Genomic DNA, 17,241 nt, shown 5'->3' with positions numbered 1-17,241 from the left:
GAGCTTTAGCGAGGTTAGCGAGCCTTCTGAGAGGTGGGCTGCACTATGTGCAGCCTTCCCCACTAAGGAGCGGGAGGATTTTTTTCTTGTGCTGCTGTTTCCATAGAGGTCACGACCAGTAACCCAGTCGCTCTAGGCCAGCAGTATGAGCAAGTGTGGGGGAAGAGTGAGGAGCATTAGTGGCTCCTTCAGCACAGAGACGTGTGATATTTGCATGGCCAAACATCCACCTTGCGCACGCAGCCACCTCTGTAGTGGATTTGTGTCCTGCCAAAGAGGCTTTTTCATTGCAGCAGCATTGGGGGGTGGTTTTATTTGCATGTGTGGGTTCTGCCGTCCTGTTCTGAGCAGACGGCATCCAGGGCTGAGCAGACTCTTTGGCACGGTGTGTGATCCCTGGTGATTCATGGCCCCCAACATCTGCAATTAGACCTTGAACGGAAACTTTTCATGCATGGTCATGGTAGAAGAAACCTGCTCCTTTTCTGAGTAACTGGTAGAAGAACAAAAGAAGGTTTATTTTCTTCTAGCTGTAAAGGTCTAACTTAAATTAAGTAAACTGTTCCCCGAGGGAGAAAGTGTCCAGGTACGGAATGTTCGTAAAGGAAATATTCAAAGTGTCTACCGCATCCCCAAAGTCTTTGCTTTTAAAGTATGAGGGGCAGAGCAAAAAATAGAATATTATTTTCTAATTTGAAAGCGAAAATAACTCTTGCAGGCAGCAGAAAATAAATTGACCTTCTTCAGGCTCGATGCTGCAGCCCATTAAGTACACAGGCGACGAGAAGCTGCCGTTTGCAGAGATGGCTCCTGTCCCAAGTGCACAGCCTATTTGAGCGTGGGGGGTGGGAGCTGGCCCATGCCAGAGGCAGCCCCGCTGTGTGCAAACTGTCCGTGTTGCAACAGCAGAGGAATTGGAGTCTATAGATATCTGGGCACTGCTGGGTTTTGTGTGATACAGGATAAGAACCTTGGTAATCGGGACTTCAGCGGTGGAGAAACCATGCCTTGACCTTACGGGTTTTATTTTTGTGGTTTCTTTTGCTGTTGTACAGCATTTTTGAGCCACTCCGAAGCAAAGCAGAGCTGCCCTGTGATCCAGTCGTGGCAGCACCTAACTTGCCATGGGCTTTTCTGAGGTCCAAAATGAGCTTCTATGTCAGCCAACTGAACTGGTGGCATCGTGTTCTTGGCTCGGTGGGTCCTAGATGGAAATATTTTTTTATTCCCCCCCAGACTCTGAAAGCTCCCCACAAATGTGGGTTGTCTTCTTTCATGTACTGCTGCCAATAAATATACTAGTATAGTATCCCCATATCCCCAGTAAAATCTTGCCCTAGACTATATCTTTTTGGTTCCTTTGAAGAGCAGGAATGTAGCTTCATGTGTTCTTCTTTATTGCTGCTGTGAAAGTAGAGTAGAAGGAAAGGACTGGGGGGGGAAAAAAGCTCAGGTCTGGTTTTTTTTATGGGAATGTGAAAATGCTATTGGATGGGTGGTGGTATTCCTCTGAAGATTTTGTTTCTCTTTCAGAACAAAACAGTTCAATGTCCTATTTTCATTTTTCATGTTTCTCTCTGCCGTGCAGTGTTTCCAGGAACACAGCATTTATTTGGAAGATTGCTAGTGGAAGCATCTCACTGCGGTTTGAGTGAGGAGTTTCCCATTCCGGCTTATTGAGGAGGGGGGCGGTGGGTGCACCAAGCTCTCCCATTAAGGGGCAATGAAAAGCTGAGGTTACAGAATAGTCTCAAAGGTGCAAGGACTGATGAGTGAGACTGTCATTTGTGCTGCCAGCTGAATTTAGTGCTTTGAGGAAAGGCCATAAATAAAGGTCTTTTTTTGGCTCCAACAATATCTAGACACCCAGAGATCATTAATAGTTCAGGGATGTGTTGTAAGTTGTAGTGGAATTGGTGAAAGATTTGAGGTCTGAATTTCGCAAGCTTCAGAGCACAGTTTCTCTATTACTGTGCCTCCAGGGTGTTGCATCCATCCAGGCTGGCTGGGTCTGAGCTTTCATTGACCATAACTTGCAAAACTGGGTAAAGCATACTGCAGTCTAGCAGTAGGGCTGAGCTTGGACTCAGGGGCATCCTCAGTTCCTCTGTTGTGTACTGATGGTTTGTGTTGAGGAGAGGAGCATGGCATCACATAGGCATGGCTGGAACTTGGCTTTGGGAAAGCTCCAGTTTCTCCTCACTGCCCATACTGTCCCTGTTCCACTTCAGGCAAAGGGGAGTAGCTGCTGTTCTCGCTCACCAGGGCTGTCAGGGCAACAGCACTGTTGCTTCTCATCTGAGCAGTCATGACCGGGAAATTGTAAAAAAAATAAATAAGGAACCCACCTTGCCACTTCTGCTAAGTCTTCGCCCCCCCCACCCCCCCAAAAAAAAACAACGAACAACCCCCAAACAAATAATAAAAAAAGTCTTTTAAGTAGCATCATTTACACTTGGGAGCTGCTTGAGTCCACTCTGTCATATAAATTACCATCTCTGAACTCGGCTGTCAGGAAGCGTCCTCATGAGTTGACATCCATGGGGGGTGTCAGTGGAAGGGGATCGGTTTCGTGGAAAGAGGGAGGAATTTGAGTGTCAAGTGAATACGCTCATCCTCACATTACCTCAGGCAGCAAGGGCATCTCAGTCCCGCCAGAGGCAGGCCCTGGTGTGACCGTCGCTCCTCAGACTGCCCTTGTTCCCCTCCACTTCGGTAGCTGCAAGGCTGGGTCTGACATCTGGAGCAAGCCCTGTCCTGCATTTCAGGCAATTAGAGCCTGGCCCAGCAAGTGGCCCTGGAGCAGGGGCTTCAGGGATGGTGCAGTTCCCTTGCAGGGATAAAGGCCACAGGCTTTCCTCTCTGCTCTGTTGCTTTCCCCAGCTTTGATGCCGCTGCTCTTGAAATGAGATTGGCCCATCTGGTAGCGGAGGAGATGAGCTCTGCCAGACGGATCCGGCGTGCTGGGAAGGGTTCAAAAGGCAGCACCTACCCTTTGTATTTCCTGCATGCTAACGAAGGCTGTGTTTTATGGAGCTACTTTTTAATCCTTGTTGTATGTTGGTTTTGGCATGGATGCTTTTATTCCTCCCATTTGAAAGAAGTAGGAGAACAAAGTGAATACAATGCCAATTACACCCCCACTCCCCAGAAAAAAAAATAAAAAGGTAATACAAGGGAATTCTAAGGATGCATCGTGGTGAGAATGCAGTTGTTTGCTGCCAGGAGTTAAAATATGTAGAACTGAAGGTTTATAGTGTCAGTGGTGGGTCCCTGTATGATGTGTGTTACCCTTTAACAGCACGCACAGGATCCTCGCTGCAGCACTATACAGCACTCGGTGTGATTTCAGCTCTGCATGCACGTGTTTTTGGCTTTCCCTATGGCCACACGGAGAGGGCATTTGCAGCAATCCAAACATTGACAGAACTGTATTTGTTGACTTGCAGAAAAGCCCAACTCGTGCCCCTCTGGGCTGTGGTCACATAAGCCAAAATGCGGTGACTGCTGCCTGTGCTTGCTGGCCTCCCAGCCTTGATAAACCTGCGAAGCAGATTCGTTTATTTAGGCCCTGATTCAGCAAAGCACTTCAGTACATGCTTCAGGTTTTCTTCTTTCCAGTAAGATTATCGGCAGGCTCAAAGTTAAGCACGTGCTTAAGCGCTGTCCTGAGTGCACAGCAAACAAGGGATGGGGCAGCATGTGCTGCTGCTGTGCTCTGCTGGTTGGCATGCAGGCTGCAGAATTGAGGCCCCATGTATTAAAAATTTAATCGTTTATTTGGCTTCCCCCCAGTACAGGAGCCCTAGTCCCAGGGTCTGAGATGATAGAAAGTCATCAGCAGGACATTGGCAAATATTCCTTCAGAGTTTTCTGTTTGGTGTTGTCCCCCTCCCAGAGTTGTAAAATAAAATACCAACCACATTACATGTATCTGAATACTTCCTGATACATCTGAATGGTCTTGCTATTTGTACTTTAATGTTTTGTAGGAATCATTTGACTTGCCTACCATTAACGTGATTCCCTCCACCTTGAGGACTGAGCAGCTTAGTGCAGATGTACCTGTGTGTGCGTGCACGTGTGTGCTCCTGAGCTGCATGGGTGAGGGCAAGATGAACATTTGGGCTGTTAGATTCTTTGGGATTTCTCAAGGCAGCGGGGCTGGGAAGTGACACATATTACTTCACTCACTGTACTTCTTGGTGTAACTGTGTGTGAAGTTCAGACCCACCACATTCACGCCCCAGCATTAACAGACCCTCGCTTCCCTCGGAGGCTGAAGCTGTGGAATAGGCACTTAATGCACAAGATGGTTGTATTTCAGTCTGCTCGGAGCAGTTTTGGAGAGAGCATTCTTTCTAATCCCCACCCATATCTGACCTGTTCTAGCTTGTTTTTAAGAGCTGCACCCAGCTAGTCCCTAGCTCCCTCCAGAAGGTTTCTGCACATCTTTTCCTGCTTGCTGAACTCATGTGTATGGGGAGCCCACACATCAGTGAATGGGATTCCTATATAAATTTGCTGTTTGCAAAATTGAAATTGATTTAGAGCATCTCTGTTCCTTACAGAATCCAGAAGATGCGAGCGTGGCTAGATGTGCTTTTTTTCCTTCCCTTTGAAGTTTAAAACATGCTTAGCAAATCTGATGTTTGCAGTCTCTCTTCCCCACCTGATGTGCAAAAATGCAAAGGTCCTTCCAGAAGCATGGGTCAGACTAACCTTTGAGCTGATGCTGCAAGCTGGATTGCAAGGATCCGGACAGTTTTTTGTTATGAACTTGACTCTTAATTAGCCTAGAAAATACTTGCAATGTAGGTTTAACAAATGCTGGGATTGTTTTTTTTTTTTTTAGTGTGAAATAATTCGGTCTGTGAATCAAACAGCCTCTGTGCCCCACCCCCTGCTGCTGCTGACAGCCTCTTCCCACACTTCTGCCTTGGTAGCATTGTTTGACTGTTCCAGCTGCAGTAGGTTTCAGTTACTGATCAATGTAATTGCAATAACACACCAATAATGAAAGAGGAATTTAAGCTTCCTTTTCTTGTAGTTGAAGGTTCTTCTCCTGTGAAAGCTTGAAGTCTTAATAACAGTCACAGGAGCCTGTCAGCTGTTTGCAAAACTGGGTGGCTGTACTTCGGGAGGATAAAGGGCTGGATTTTGGGAACGTGGAAGCCGCTCGATCCATCAGGCAGCATTGGTACAGCTAATATTAGAGTGGGAAACTCTAGGGACAGCTTAACATTTTGGTGGATGCCAAGGAAGCCTTGAACAAGAATGCATTTCAAGTTGCTTGTTGTATAACAGGAGTTGCTGGGAGTCAGAATAATTCGAGTTGCCTTTAGTCTGGTGGAAAACTACAGCTGTGAGCAATGAGTTAACTTTTTCCATGTGTGTGTGGCTTAGGTTTCCCTGTTGCGTTCGCTTTTCGTTTTGTAGGCTCTGAATCCCTAGAGGAGTGACTGGGAGCCGGCTGGCTGCGTGTGCCATCCCCGGGCTGCTGGCGGAGCAGCTCTGCGGCTGGCGATGGGTTAAATAAAACACCTTAAAAATGCCAGGGGGTGATGGGGGCTGAGCTGCGGCAGCTCCTCCTGCTTTGTATACAAGAAAGCCACCGGCGGCTCTTCCTGCCTGCACGTTTCCTACAGAAAAGGGGGGGTGGGGGGCCTGTTAATGGAGGTGGTGGTGGTGGGAATAAAAAAAACAAACCGAAGAGCGCGATGCCGTTCCCGGGAGGGCGCGGGGTGGGCGCAGCCGGCCGCCGGCGCTGGGCCGGGGCGGTATCCGGGCGGCGGGCGCAACCCCCAGCCTCTGCCAGCCGGGGGCCGCTATGAAACAGGCTCTTTTATTGGTCGGCTGCCCGCGCCTGCTGCTGCAAGGGTGCACGCCATTGGTCGCTTGCTCGCTCCCATGCGCAGCTCGGTGCGGGCAGTGCCCCTGGTGCGGGCAATGGCTGCCGGCGCCGCGCCGCACCGCCGGGGGCTGGGCAGCCGGGCGGCCCTCGGCCCCGCGCTGATTCTGTTTCTCTTTTTCCTGCAGGTTGCTGAAAAGTGCCTTTCCTGAAGCCACCGCTGCTTGGATTTCTGTCTAGGGCTGCCTCTCTCTGCCCCTCGCCCCCCCCCCCCCCCCCCCCCACCCGCCCCTCTCTTTTTAATTCGGCGTTGCTTGCGGTTCGTGCCCTGACGGCAACTCCTCCAGCCTTGCCCCCCCTTATTTTTTTTTTTTTTTTGGCTCCCCCATCTACACGCAGTTTGCTCAGCCATTTTTTTTCCTTCCCCCCGAGTATGTAGCAAATACTTAAAAGAAAAGAAAGAGGGAAAAAAAAAATCAGACATCCTTTTGCTCGTTTTGATGCTCGCGAACCGTAATTTTTAGAAGCAAGAAACAGAAGGAAAAAAAAAAACCAACAAACCAAACCCCCGAAGTTTTCTCCCCAAGGACCGAGACCATTCCACAAACTGAAGTGCTGCCAGCAGCATATGCTTTTTGCAAGAATAATTGAAACCATTAACTGGAGAGCACAGAATTCTTTTGAAAGTCTGCCAGTTATTTGCAAGTAACTTCGGCAGTGGCACAAAATATAACACTTGTATTTTAACTTCTACAATTGCACTTTTAGGAGCTGGCCTCTAATTTGATTTTCAGTTGTTCTGATAAGATTTCTATTTTATGATTGGCTTTATGTTTAATTCTTGTTTAAACAAACACGATTTGACTTAAATGAAAACCTAAGTGCTGATGAATAGGAGTTCTACCAAAGCAACAAGTTAGTTATTTCTTCACGTTTAACTTGAATTCACTTTTTTACCCTTTTTTTAAAAAAAAAGAAGAAAAAAAAAGATCAGCAGTAAATATTGCCCTGAAGAAGGGTGCGATTGCTTGCATTTTAATTTTTCTTTTTTTAATATGGCTGTAAACGTTTCCCTGGTTCGTGATACAAAATGGCTGACGTTAGAAGTGTGTCGAGAGTTTCAGAGAGGTACTTGTTCTCGGTCTGATGCAGAGTGCAAGTTCGCCCATCCGTCACGGAGTTGCCATGTGGAAAATGGTCGAGTTATTGCCTGCTTTGACTCCCTAAAGGTGAGGACTGCCTTAACGCGTGCATTACCTAAGCTCACTTGCTTTTTCCTTCTCTTCCGAACGGCTCAGCGTGCTCAGGGTGCGGGATGTGCAGAACAACTGTTTATTGCTCTGTTTCTGCAGGGAGGATGCTGCTGGTATGGGATGTAGCTCCTGAAATCTGGGCTGTGTCTGGCATCGGGTGCAGTTGCCTGGGTGCCAGGCATCGCAGGGAGAGAGAGGATTTTATCCAGAGTGTTTTCCGGTGGGAGCTCGGGTCTGATATAGCTGTCCTCGAAATGGAGAATGCATGTTATGGGCAGCAAATGAAACTGAAATGAGGAAAGTGGAGAACTGAAACCCGGTGCTTTCATTTGTGTCCAGAGCCCGTTGGCTGCGCATTCGGCACGGGGATCTGAAATGTGCTTTTAATGAGCAGAAATGAAAGCAGCATTTTAAGATAATCAGCTTTATGTGTATTTCCTGGAGACAGAGTTGCAGATGCACTCTAATGCTGTCCTGTAGATGAGGAACAGCCAAAATATTTGGAGAGCCGTACTTCTGGAAAAATGGGTGTTGGGGAGAACGGTTTGTGCAAGGGACACGCAAACATGATGGCTCTGCTAGGCCTGTCCGAGTTACAGCTGAGCCTTTTTGCAGAGCCGATTTTGCAGGCAGTAAATGGCTCTTGGTTGCTTGTCACTGCTGGATCTCAAGGGGTGACTTTCAAAATTTACCAGATACCCGGGGTTTGAGTCGGGGCAGGGTCTGGGGGACTCCCAGGAGGGGGGGAGGTAAGCATCTCTGTTCAGGGTCACTGCACCATGGTTCTCAGGAAAGGAACATCTGCACTGCTTTTTTCTTCTTCCTGAAAGTGTGGCTCCTCAAAGTTGTTTTAAATAGGGTTGTAAAAACCTTGAGACATTATGGATAACTGATTGCTTTTGAGAGCTCTTGACATTGTGTTTAATGTTTTGATCAGAGTAATTAACCTGTTTGAGTTTCTGGAAGGGATACGATAAATTTTACAAGCTTAAAAGTTTTTCCTTGAACTTCAACTGTTACGTGAAAAGATTTGAGTTTAGTTTTATGAACGTAATGAGTAACAGAACTGGTGGAATTATGTATGCACGGGTTCAGACTGGGGCTGGATCCAGGCTGACACGGGTTTATCTGTTTTATTACTGTTTGTGGCTTCTTCATATTTTTACTTCTGTTCACTTTTACCAAGAAGCTCAAGCTTCCTATTTGCATTCGGGTTTGTTCTTTTTAATCTGATTATATGCGATGACGCTTAGTTATACAGTGACTTTCAAATGTTCATTTACATTGCTGGTTTGCTGACAGTGAGAGACAAAAATACTTTTATCAGAGGGAAAAAAAGTCATGCCCTTGAAATTTTGTTAATTGTAGCCAGTGGCAGTGCAGATAATTTGAATGAAGTGATTAATATGTTTACATCTTATAGCATTTATTTGTGAACTGAAAGGAGCGCTGTCTTGCTGTGGTGGGTAGTACTGTGCCCCTTGCAGAACTTGCCTGATGTTTGCAGTGTCGTGGGGAAGTGTTCCCTGTGCAGCGCCCGGCTTGGCTCGGCTTGGCTCTGGGCTGCGCTTAGTCTGGTGTCACCCTCTGGGTGATGCTTCCCCCTGTGTGCTGTTTGCGATGCAGTGTCTGCGGCATGCCCAGGCTCTCCGTGCTGGCTCTTCTCTGCACAGCTGGGGCTGTGAGATGTGCAGGACCAGGTCTATGGGCAGCTGGGGTTCAAATCCCACCCACTGGCACGAGCAAACGCTTCTTCTGCTTCAGCAGTGGGGAATGGGATGAAGAACACCATGTTGAGAAAGCAAAAAAAAAAATAAATAAAAAAATTCAAAGGAGTAGTATGATCTCCTACAGCCCAGTGTGTTTCCCATGTAACTGGCTGTGAAATGGTGTTCTTGTTGCAGTTTCCTCTTGACACAGTAGCAGATGCCCAGTGTGTGCTAGTTAAGTGGCCTGAATTTTCCAGGGAAAAGATTTTCCAGATTTTTCAGGCTTAGGAAAGCCTTGTGAATGGCCGACAGTCTGCCTTTGGCAAGTACACTGGGTAGAGAGGTCAGACTGTGCAGAGCACTTGGCCGCGGGTTGATGGTGGGGTTGTTTCTGCACCCCACCTCTCGGACGAGCGGTGGGTCTCGGAGCACCTCCTTCCTCCAGTCCCACGGGTCCCAGCGCTCTCCTGGGGCAGAGCCCCGGTTCTGCTGTGCCTGGAGAGGTGCAGGCCCCCAGCGCTGCAGCCTTGGTATGTGCGTGTGTGCGTGCACCGTGTGTTTCCCAGCGGAGATAACTGCCCTGGTGACTAAACTCTCCAACAATAGTCTTTCTGTTCTTGGGCCAGAGCTGGCCTTGCAAAGCCCTGTTTGCAGGGGTGTCAAGGGACTCATGATCATAACGGTGGTGGCCTCCCTTGCTGGTGAGGCGAGAGGTGTTACATTCTCAGGCCTGTTAAGGGGAGAGGCTTTTCATGCCCATCCTGTGCATGTCTTTGTGCGCTCAGCCGCAGTTTCCCTCTGACAGCTGTTGAACACTGACCCTATCCTCTCTCCTGTGGAGGATGGCTGCTTAGCGCTCGTTTCATCTTTTCACGCCCTGCATTAGCAGAACATCTGTGTTGCTTTATTGGAGACAGGATATAGGATGCTTGCAGCTAATAAGTTTTCCCGTTGTCTTGCAGTCACCCAGGGCTTTGTTCAGAGGTTGCTTATCTGCATCCATTGTGCAGTGCTGTTGTTTTTTTCCTCACAGACCTCTTAAGCCTGAACAATGTCTTCACACAGGAACTTCTGATAACCCAGCGTACAATGGTTTCACCTCGCTGGTCAGGTCACGCACAGCATCTATACGCTTACTGCACTATACGCTTACTGCACCTTGCTTTCTCCTTTTTTTTTCCTCTCCTTTTTTTTTTTTTTTTTTTTTTTTTTTCTTTCCTCCCTTCAATCTCATATAGCGGTTCTGCCTTTGTTGCAGTGGTAAGAGCAGCAATGCTTCCAGAAGCAGTCAGACTGCCTCAGTGTGGGTTGTTTCACGGGTGAATGTCTGCTACCTGTAAGCTTGTGAAGAACACACAGGACTCCTGAAGGTAATGGGGGGGCTTCAGTGATGCTCGGGTGGGGTTCACCAGGGCATGCTCTGCAGGAGCGCTGTGTGGTTGTGCAGTGCTTTGGTCATGAAATACTGGGTCTTGATTAGGTTGGAAGTGCAGGGCTGGATCTTGCTGTCCTGAGCTGTGGTTCTTCGAAGGGGGAGTTTGCACATTTGTAGGCAGCAGAAGGAACCTTTCTCAAGCAGATTGATATGAAACTTAAAAATAGTTCCTTGTGAGAAGCTGTTCACAGATTTGAATCAGATGCCAAGGGAGCTCTCACTCTCTACTCGCGCTTCCCTCCTCGTTATTCTGGAAGAAGAGTGTTGTCTGAATTAATTTGTGTGAATGGAAGGCAAGCTGCACTGCTTGGTGGAGGGCAGTCCAGAGGCACAAGAGCCAGCCACCCCCACTGCAGAAGAGATCATGAGGGCTGCTGGGCGGCAGCCGATGCTCTGTGGTACCTCCTAGGCAGATCCCGTGGCACCTCTGAGTCTCTGAGCAAAGCGGAGAAGCGTGCTGTCATCGCTGAAAACCCAGATGGCCTTTGGGTTCATTCATCAGCTTCCCTCCTGGGCTTGGTGAGCACCAGTCTGCGCGTAGCTGGTGCTTTTTGCAAGGGTCAGGACACTGTTTGCTGGCTCATGGCAGTGCGCACAAAGGCTTGTCGCGGCGCTGTGGTGGGGCTGTCTGCAAGCGCTCATCAAGTCATTAACCTTCCTATTCAGGCTGGATCAGGCAGGCGTGATATGAGGCTGTCTGATTCTTAATTCCCTGGCCAGCAAATTGTTAGTTCAGTTCTTCAGTTTCTAAAGATGTCAGGAAGGAAAAAAGCATCTTCTTTGGTCACTAGAAACACTAATGGAGCAGTAAGCTGGGAGACAGGGCATTAGGAGATAATGACATATAAAAATAAGTACGTGATGCACACCAGGTGTTCACAGAGACTTTAATTTATACTGCACACAGTTTGGGCATCTGCATTATGGACTCATGGGTTGTTTTCTTTTTTTAAAAAAAAAATATAATTCCAAGCCCAGCTTTGTGCTGTGGGGTGGGGGATTTTTTTGATTCTTCGGAGGTTTCAGAGCAGGAGGTTTTAGGGTTTAATTTGCTTTATGAATGTAGGTGTTTCTGTACAAAAATGAAAGTTTGGAAGATCATTTTGAAAGACAGAAAATAATGTGGTGAAAATTTCAGGGGTATGAATTTTGTCTTTGGGAGGTTTCATTTAAAAAGCATTGTTAAGCTATTGCATGTTTCAAAGCAGTTCTGTGTTAAAAAAAAAAAGTGTGTTCTGTGAACAGGCATAAAATCAGGAGTTAGAAGTACAGTTTTGTCTAAATTTTCTGTTTTCTAAAAGAAGTGTTATTGTCTGTTAATAGTATTCCAAATCCTTTGGCAGTCTTAACAAGTTCACTGTGCTTGGGCAATAAACATACCATATGATCTTGAAACTAGTGTACCTGCGGCTGTTCCTTACAGTTTTCATGCTAATTTGTACCTGTCTTATGCTGACTTGACTAGAATTATTTCTGACTGTTGCTGGTTTGCAATCAAATCTTTTTTTTTTTCCTCCCCCCCCCCCCCCCCCCCCCCCCCCCCCCCCGCCTTAAATAAACTCCAAACTAGAAACAACTAAAAACACCCACTAAACTTAGCATATGGTTACACTTCTACAGAGGAAGAAGGAAGCAAACAAAGCCATAGAGATATTTTTGGAGACACGCTGACTGCATGTCTCAGTGTAATGGAGATGCAGATAAACCAGATGAGCAGCGTTAAGCCAAGTCACCTTTGTGAGAAACCTTCACTTTTCGATTGGTCATTAAGGCACCTACCTGTGCTGCGACAGCATTTGGTAATGAGAAGTAGATCTGCAGCATCTTTCTGCTTTGTCTGGATGCCCGTGTATTTTACAGCACATCATAAGTGCTTTTTATAACTGCTGAATCAAACATCTGAAAGTGGGGGAGAATGTACTTAGACTCAGTTTCATTTATAAACCGTTGCTGTTGTATTTCCCTTAAAGGAGAGTGGGACTTCAAGGAGAACAGAGGACCCCATGAAAAAAAAAAATATTTAGGCCTGATCCCTTCTTGTCTATGGGTTACAACAAGCTCTGTGTTTTCACAGCTTAATTTAATTGGCACACGTGCTGCATACGCTCTCTGCAATGTCTCCAGAAGTGTTTTGGCACAGCTGTGGGTTGATGACTACTGATGGAGAAGCTCACCTGGCAGTGCCTGTGGCAGAGCATCTCCCAGGCCTGCCCCTGTGTCTGGACTGCAGGTGCTCTCTGTTGGGGTCAGGCTGGTTACTTGGGTGGTGTGTGACCTTCCTGGACGTGTTCAACTTCCCAGGGAAAGAGATACCTTGTTGCTTTAATCTGCCTAGCTGATTTTTGGGTAGGACAGAGGTCTGTGCACAGCGTGTTTGATTTATTTAGCATTATCCATGGGTTTCTCTGACATCCCAGTAGTCTCACTTCATTTATCTGTGACTTTTTGACAGCTGAACCGTGACAGATGAGCACTGGTGAATCTTGCCATCATTCAAAAGGTTCCTTCCCTGAGCTGTCCCCTTACTTCTCTGTTGCTGGTTACTGCCTCTGCAGCAGGGGTGGCAGGAGGACAGAGCACCGTAGACGCTGAATACGAAATCCAGCGTCTGAGCTGAAGTCCCCTTGGATGTAGCTCTGGGCAGAGGTGCTGGGTGATGAACACGTGTAACTGGAAACAGGCTGGTGTTGACTGGTGACTCTGCTGCAGGGACAGCAAGGGGCAGGAAGGTCTTACAAATTGCTAGCCATTTTCAAAGATGTAAGGCAGAGTCCTTGGGAGGAATTCCGTGTCTGTGCTTTAAAGCAAGCGGGAGATTTTTGAGGCATGCTATGGAATAAGAAGAGGTTGGCCCTGTCCTTATCTCTACTTGGTCTTTCTGCAGTGGAGCAGCCTCAACAGGGAATGCTTCATCTTGACCTTCACATTTCCAAGGATGTGTGCTTTGTAAAACCTGGTGTTGTCCAGGAGTAATGTGGCAAGAAAGGTGAGATGTCCGTAGGTTTCCTGGTGCATAGTCTAGTTCTAGTGCTACCCTGGAGGGATGCTTCCTTCTCAGCTCATTGCTGGAAGAGTGGAGGAAGTCCTGGGAGTACTGTGTAGCTCTGATGGAAGCCATGAGACCCATCCCAACATAGAGGGCTTCTTGGGGGCTCCTGGAGATGTGAGCTGGAGGGGCCACACGGACAGCACAGAGGTTGCTGCCATCAGTACAGAGGTAGATGTTAAAGAGCCTGTGAGGAACCTTGCAGGGAGTTGTCTGAAAGGAAGCACCCTCCACAGCTTTCAGTGCAACACTTGTAGTAGCAGTAGTTGAATACTCGGAGTTCACGCTTTCTTAATTGATTGGGACAACTTCCTCAAAGTGTTGGTCCTTCATATGCCAGATTGGCCTGCTTAACAGACCTCAGACTCTTACTCGTGGAGGGTGGATATTAGATGACTTTGGGTATTTGCTTTGCAGTGGGTGCTTTTCCCATCTAAAGTTGTAGGACTGTTGTACAGGCTTGGTCAATATGAACACGTTCATCAACTAGTATCAATAACAGTGAAAGCTGCTGTCCGACATGTTTTCTTGTGGAGAGGAGTATGTCTCTTCCCACCATCCTCTCCCACCTCTGGTGGATCTCTTGCATTGTCCCATGTGTGACTCTTCCCTGCCCATTGTGTAGCATTGCTGAAGCCAAGCCCGGGAGTGAGAGTCTCCAAGGCAGTGTTCTCACCCTTGTTGTGGTGGCCTTGGCCTGAGGACTATGAAAGCATCGGTGGGGAGGGAGCCTGGTGGGTCTTTGGCACCCATCTTGTGCTGCAAGGTGAAGCCATTGGGACTCTTCTGCCCTCCCATGGATTCCCATAAGCAGAGTGTCACGGCAGCCCTCCTGGAGTGCCTGAGGGGTGGGCAGCCCCTGTGGGGGTGAGCCCAGCGTTTGACTCATCAGGGGGATGCTGACCTTTAGAAGATATTTCTAAGCTGTCTGTGGCAGCGTATGGTCACAGGGTAACACCAGGTCTGGCCTGGTGTTTGTAGAAATGTCTTCTAAAGGTCTTGTTTCTGAACATGGAGTGTACCATCTGTGCCCCAGACCTCCTGACCCCATGTATCTCCTGAGGGCTTGCCCACCTTTGCTGTTACCTGCTGTTTGGAGATGCCAGTCTCATGCCCGGTGCTCCTGGGTCAGGTTCAGGAGGCTGGCAGAGGTGTGGGTAGAGGCTGGCGTGTTGGGAGGCACTCCCGGTACAAGGGGCGAGCACAGGACCACTGTCTTTTTCTTTCTTCCTGCAGATAATGAACTTAGTACAGCTTTTTCTGGGGCATTTTCCCTTGAACATACTGGCAAGCAGAGCTGTGGCCACAAATTTGTTCTGAGACCGCAGTTTGGAGGCCAGCCTCCTCGGGGAGGCAGGCCAGGCAAATTCAGCAGTGGGGTTCTCCTGCCAACCTTGCATCTCTTCTCTCCTCAGTAGCCAGCCCTGGCAATGTGGTGCCTCCGCTCCTGTCTGCAGCTCCTGTTGCCCTGGTCTTCTCCCTGTGGCGTGAGCAAACCACCATCCCCAAAGGATAGAGCCAGCAGCGTTTGCATTATTAATACAGCCAAGAGTAACCTTGGTTTTCTGGTTGGGAAGATGGTGGTAAAGTGCTGACTGCTGCTCACACTTGCCTAAAAAAGCAGGAGAGAAATTCTTTAGGGATGTGACTCTAAACCCTTCTGAGCTGTTGCGTGCGCTTAAGCAGATAGATTTTGAAACCTTTTATGGGCATATTGCAATGTTGCACGGGCCGTGGCATGCCACCTCCTGCTCCTGAAGCTTGCTTTCCTTTAAGGGCAAAGCCCTCCAGACTGAGGTTCCAGTTCTGCAAAACACTTACGCCTGATTTTAAGCACTGTAGAATTCCTGTGGGCAGCAAAGAGCTCCTTGTGCTGAAGTGGGCTGTTGCATCAGGTTTTGAGAGAGGGAAATGGTCTTCTTGGCCGTTCTCCAAAGGGGGAGAACTGCCTGTGGTCATTTCCACTGCCACCTTCGGCTTTCCAGTTTGGGAGTTTCTGTGCACATGCTCAGCACATGCTTGCGGTCTGGCCGAGTCTGCTTGGATCTGCAAGCACAAGCTCCGTGCCTGTGACCCAGTGCAAACGCAATGCAGTACTCGGCAAGCCCCAGGGCTTTCCTTTGCACTGGGAAGAGGGAGATGGAGTGCTGAAGCCCAGCTAGCAAGCTGCAGCAATGCTTGCGTTTACCCTTGCATGGCTCTGAGTCAGAAATTGGCCAAGGGAGCATGGAGAGGCATGTGTTTGTACAGTGAGCTCTAGTACCTCACTGGGTGCCAGGTTGCAAGCCGTGGCACTGCCAGAGCCACCTGGGCAAGGAAGTTGAAGCTTTACATCTTCCAGCCCTGATCTATAGCAGTAGTTAACACTGGGATTCAAACAGATGCCCCAAACCTACAAATCCCTATCCCTGAAGAGAGTTTGGGCCAAAGAGGATCCTTGTAAAGAGGGAGCCACACTTGGCCATGGTGTCCTGTCTCGCTGCTGTGTCAGTGAAGCTACCTAGCTACTTCTCTTGCTCATGATTGCTTGAGCCCAGTGAAGCCAGCTGGGGGAAAGGTGGTAGAAGATGCCTTCGAGGAGAACGACTGAACAAGCTTGTGGAGCTGGTGGGTTTCTTCCGCGGTGTAGCATCAGTTTGATGTACCCACTTTGCTGGCAGTAGCTTTTTGCCACTTGATTCACCCATGTGAAGGAGGATTTATGTAATTGTTCAGAAGCTTTAAAACAAATATAAACAAGATGTACCAGGCTTTCTGGAGAGTCCGTGGACTGACATCTCCCACAGAGCATTTAAATAAGTAGCTAGATTTCCAAGTGAGGAGCTGAGGTCTTTGAAAAATCTGCCCCTATAGATATTGTTCTGCTGGCATTAAAGGTAACACTTTGGGGCACTTGGGTGAAGGTTGCCCCAGACAGGCACAGTTTTACTTACGGCTTATTAATATTGTTTTATTGCTCTTCATAAAACAGCAGAGAACCAGGCAGTGACCCCATTGTAGCCTCTCATGCCATGTCTGATGTTGGCCTTTTGATTAGAGGAAAAGCCAAGGATCTGGAAAACCAGCTTTCAAAGCCTTGTGACAATGCAGGCTGCTTTAAAGTGTTGTAATGTCAGTCTCTGTGCCTAATTGCACTTTCTGACCTCACAGGAGCAGTACAAAGAAAATGTCTATGAAGGCGGGGGTGGAGCTGGGCTTCTGTAGTAACAAGACTCTGGGTGTTTTAGACAGATGCACTAACTGAGTAAGCATTTCAAACCCTGGCTCCTTCTAAATGAATAGCTATCAAACGTGGTTAGTTCTTCTGTAAACTTACCTGTCTGTTATGAAAACTCTCTTTCCTGTAATGGCAGTGAAAATATTCAGCTTAACCTCAGCTAACGCGTTAGGATAGTAAAATCTTTCTGCTGCCTGCAAGGTAGGAAGTCCGTGGCACAAAAATAATGCTGATCTCTGCTCTCAGGAGCCTTGGCGTTTTACTTCTGACTTCTGGTTAGCGTTTGGTCGTGGGTTTGGGTTTCAGTGATGCGGTTACTCAGTGTCCCCACTGTCAGAGGAGCTGGAAGCCGTGATGCTGGAGCAATGGGTTTTTAACCTCTAGCTCTGTCTTTTGACCTCCTCTGCCTGAAGCCAGCGCTCTGTGCTGTTCTGTGCATGCTTGAGCTCTGAGCTGGAAAGCTGGGAGCTGGAGGTGCCTTTCTGCAACGTTTCGCTTAAAGCTGTGGGGAAAGTGCATATTCCTGAGAGGGGACAGTTGGCTTGCTGGGACATGAGCATGCTCAAACAAGCAGTTCCACAAGTTTGTAGTGAAATGTTATGGCAGATGGCCTGCTTACAGTGTGGGATATTATTAGAACCATGATCAGTGCTAATAAGGTCATTGGCAGTGGGGGAGGAGGTCGATGTCTGACCTTGTTTGGAAGGTGGCAGCCTGTGCTCTGGGGGGG

At 48.0% G+C, this 17,241-nt stretch overlaps 1 protein-coding gene across 8 annotated transcripts in view; it reads left to right on the top strand.

Moving 5' to 3' along the window:
• The window catches only part of MBNL3 (muscleblind like splicing regulator 3), a 93,262-nt gene that overhangs the window by 27,172 nt on the left and 48,849 nt on the right, over positions 1–17,241 (top strand). For 3 of the 8 annotated variants that reach the window (XR_001226355.3, XM_005232776.2, XM_005232775.4), the window contains exon 1: positions 6,121–7,080. The exons of 4 other annotated variants lie outside the window; for them this stretch is intronic. Coding sequence is in view for 2 of the 4 variants with exons in the window: in XM_005232776.2 (XP_005232833.1) it covers positions 6,907–7,080 (174 nt within the window). In the remaining 2 variants the exon portion in view is untranslated. Of the gene's footprint in view, positions 1–6,120; positions 7,081–10,071; positions 10,184–17,241 lie in introns of those variants that run through there. One more of the 8 variants, XM_013295483.3, reaches the window with a different exon arrangement.

The sequence above is a fragment of the Falco peregrinus genome, chromosome 13 (genome assembly GCF_023634155.1).
Source record: "Falco peregrinus isolate bFalPer1 chromosome 13, bFalPer1.pri, whole genome shotgun sequence".
NCBI lineage: Eukaryota > Metazoa > Chordata > Aves > Falconiformes > Falconidae > Falco > Falco peregrinus.
This window is presented reverse-complemented; position numbering and strand designations above follow the sequence as displayed.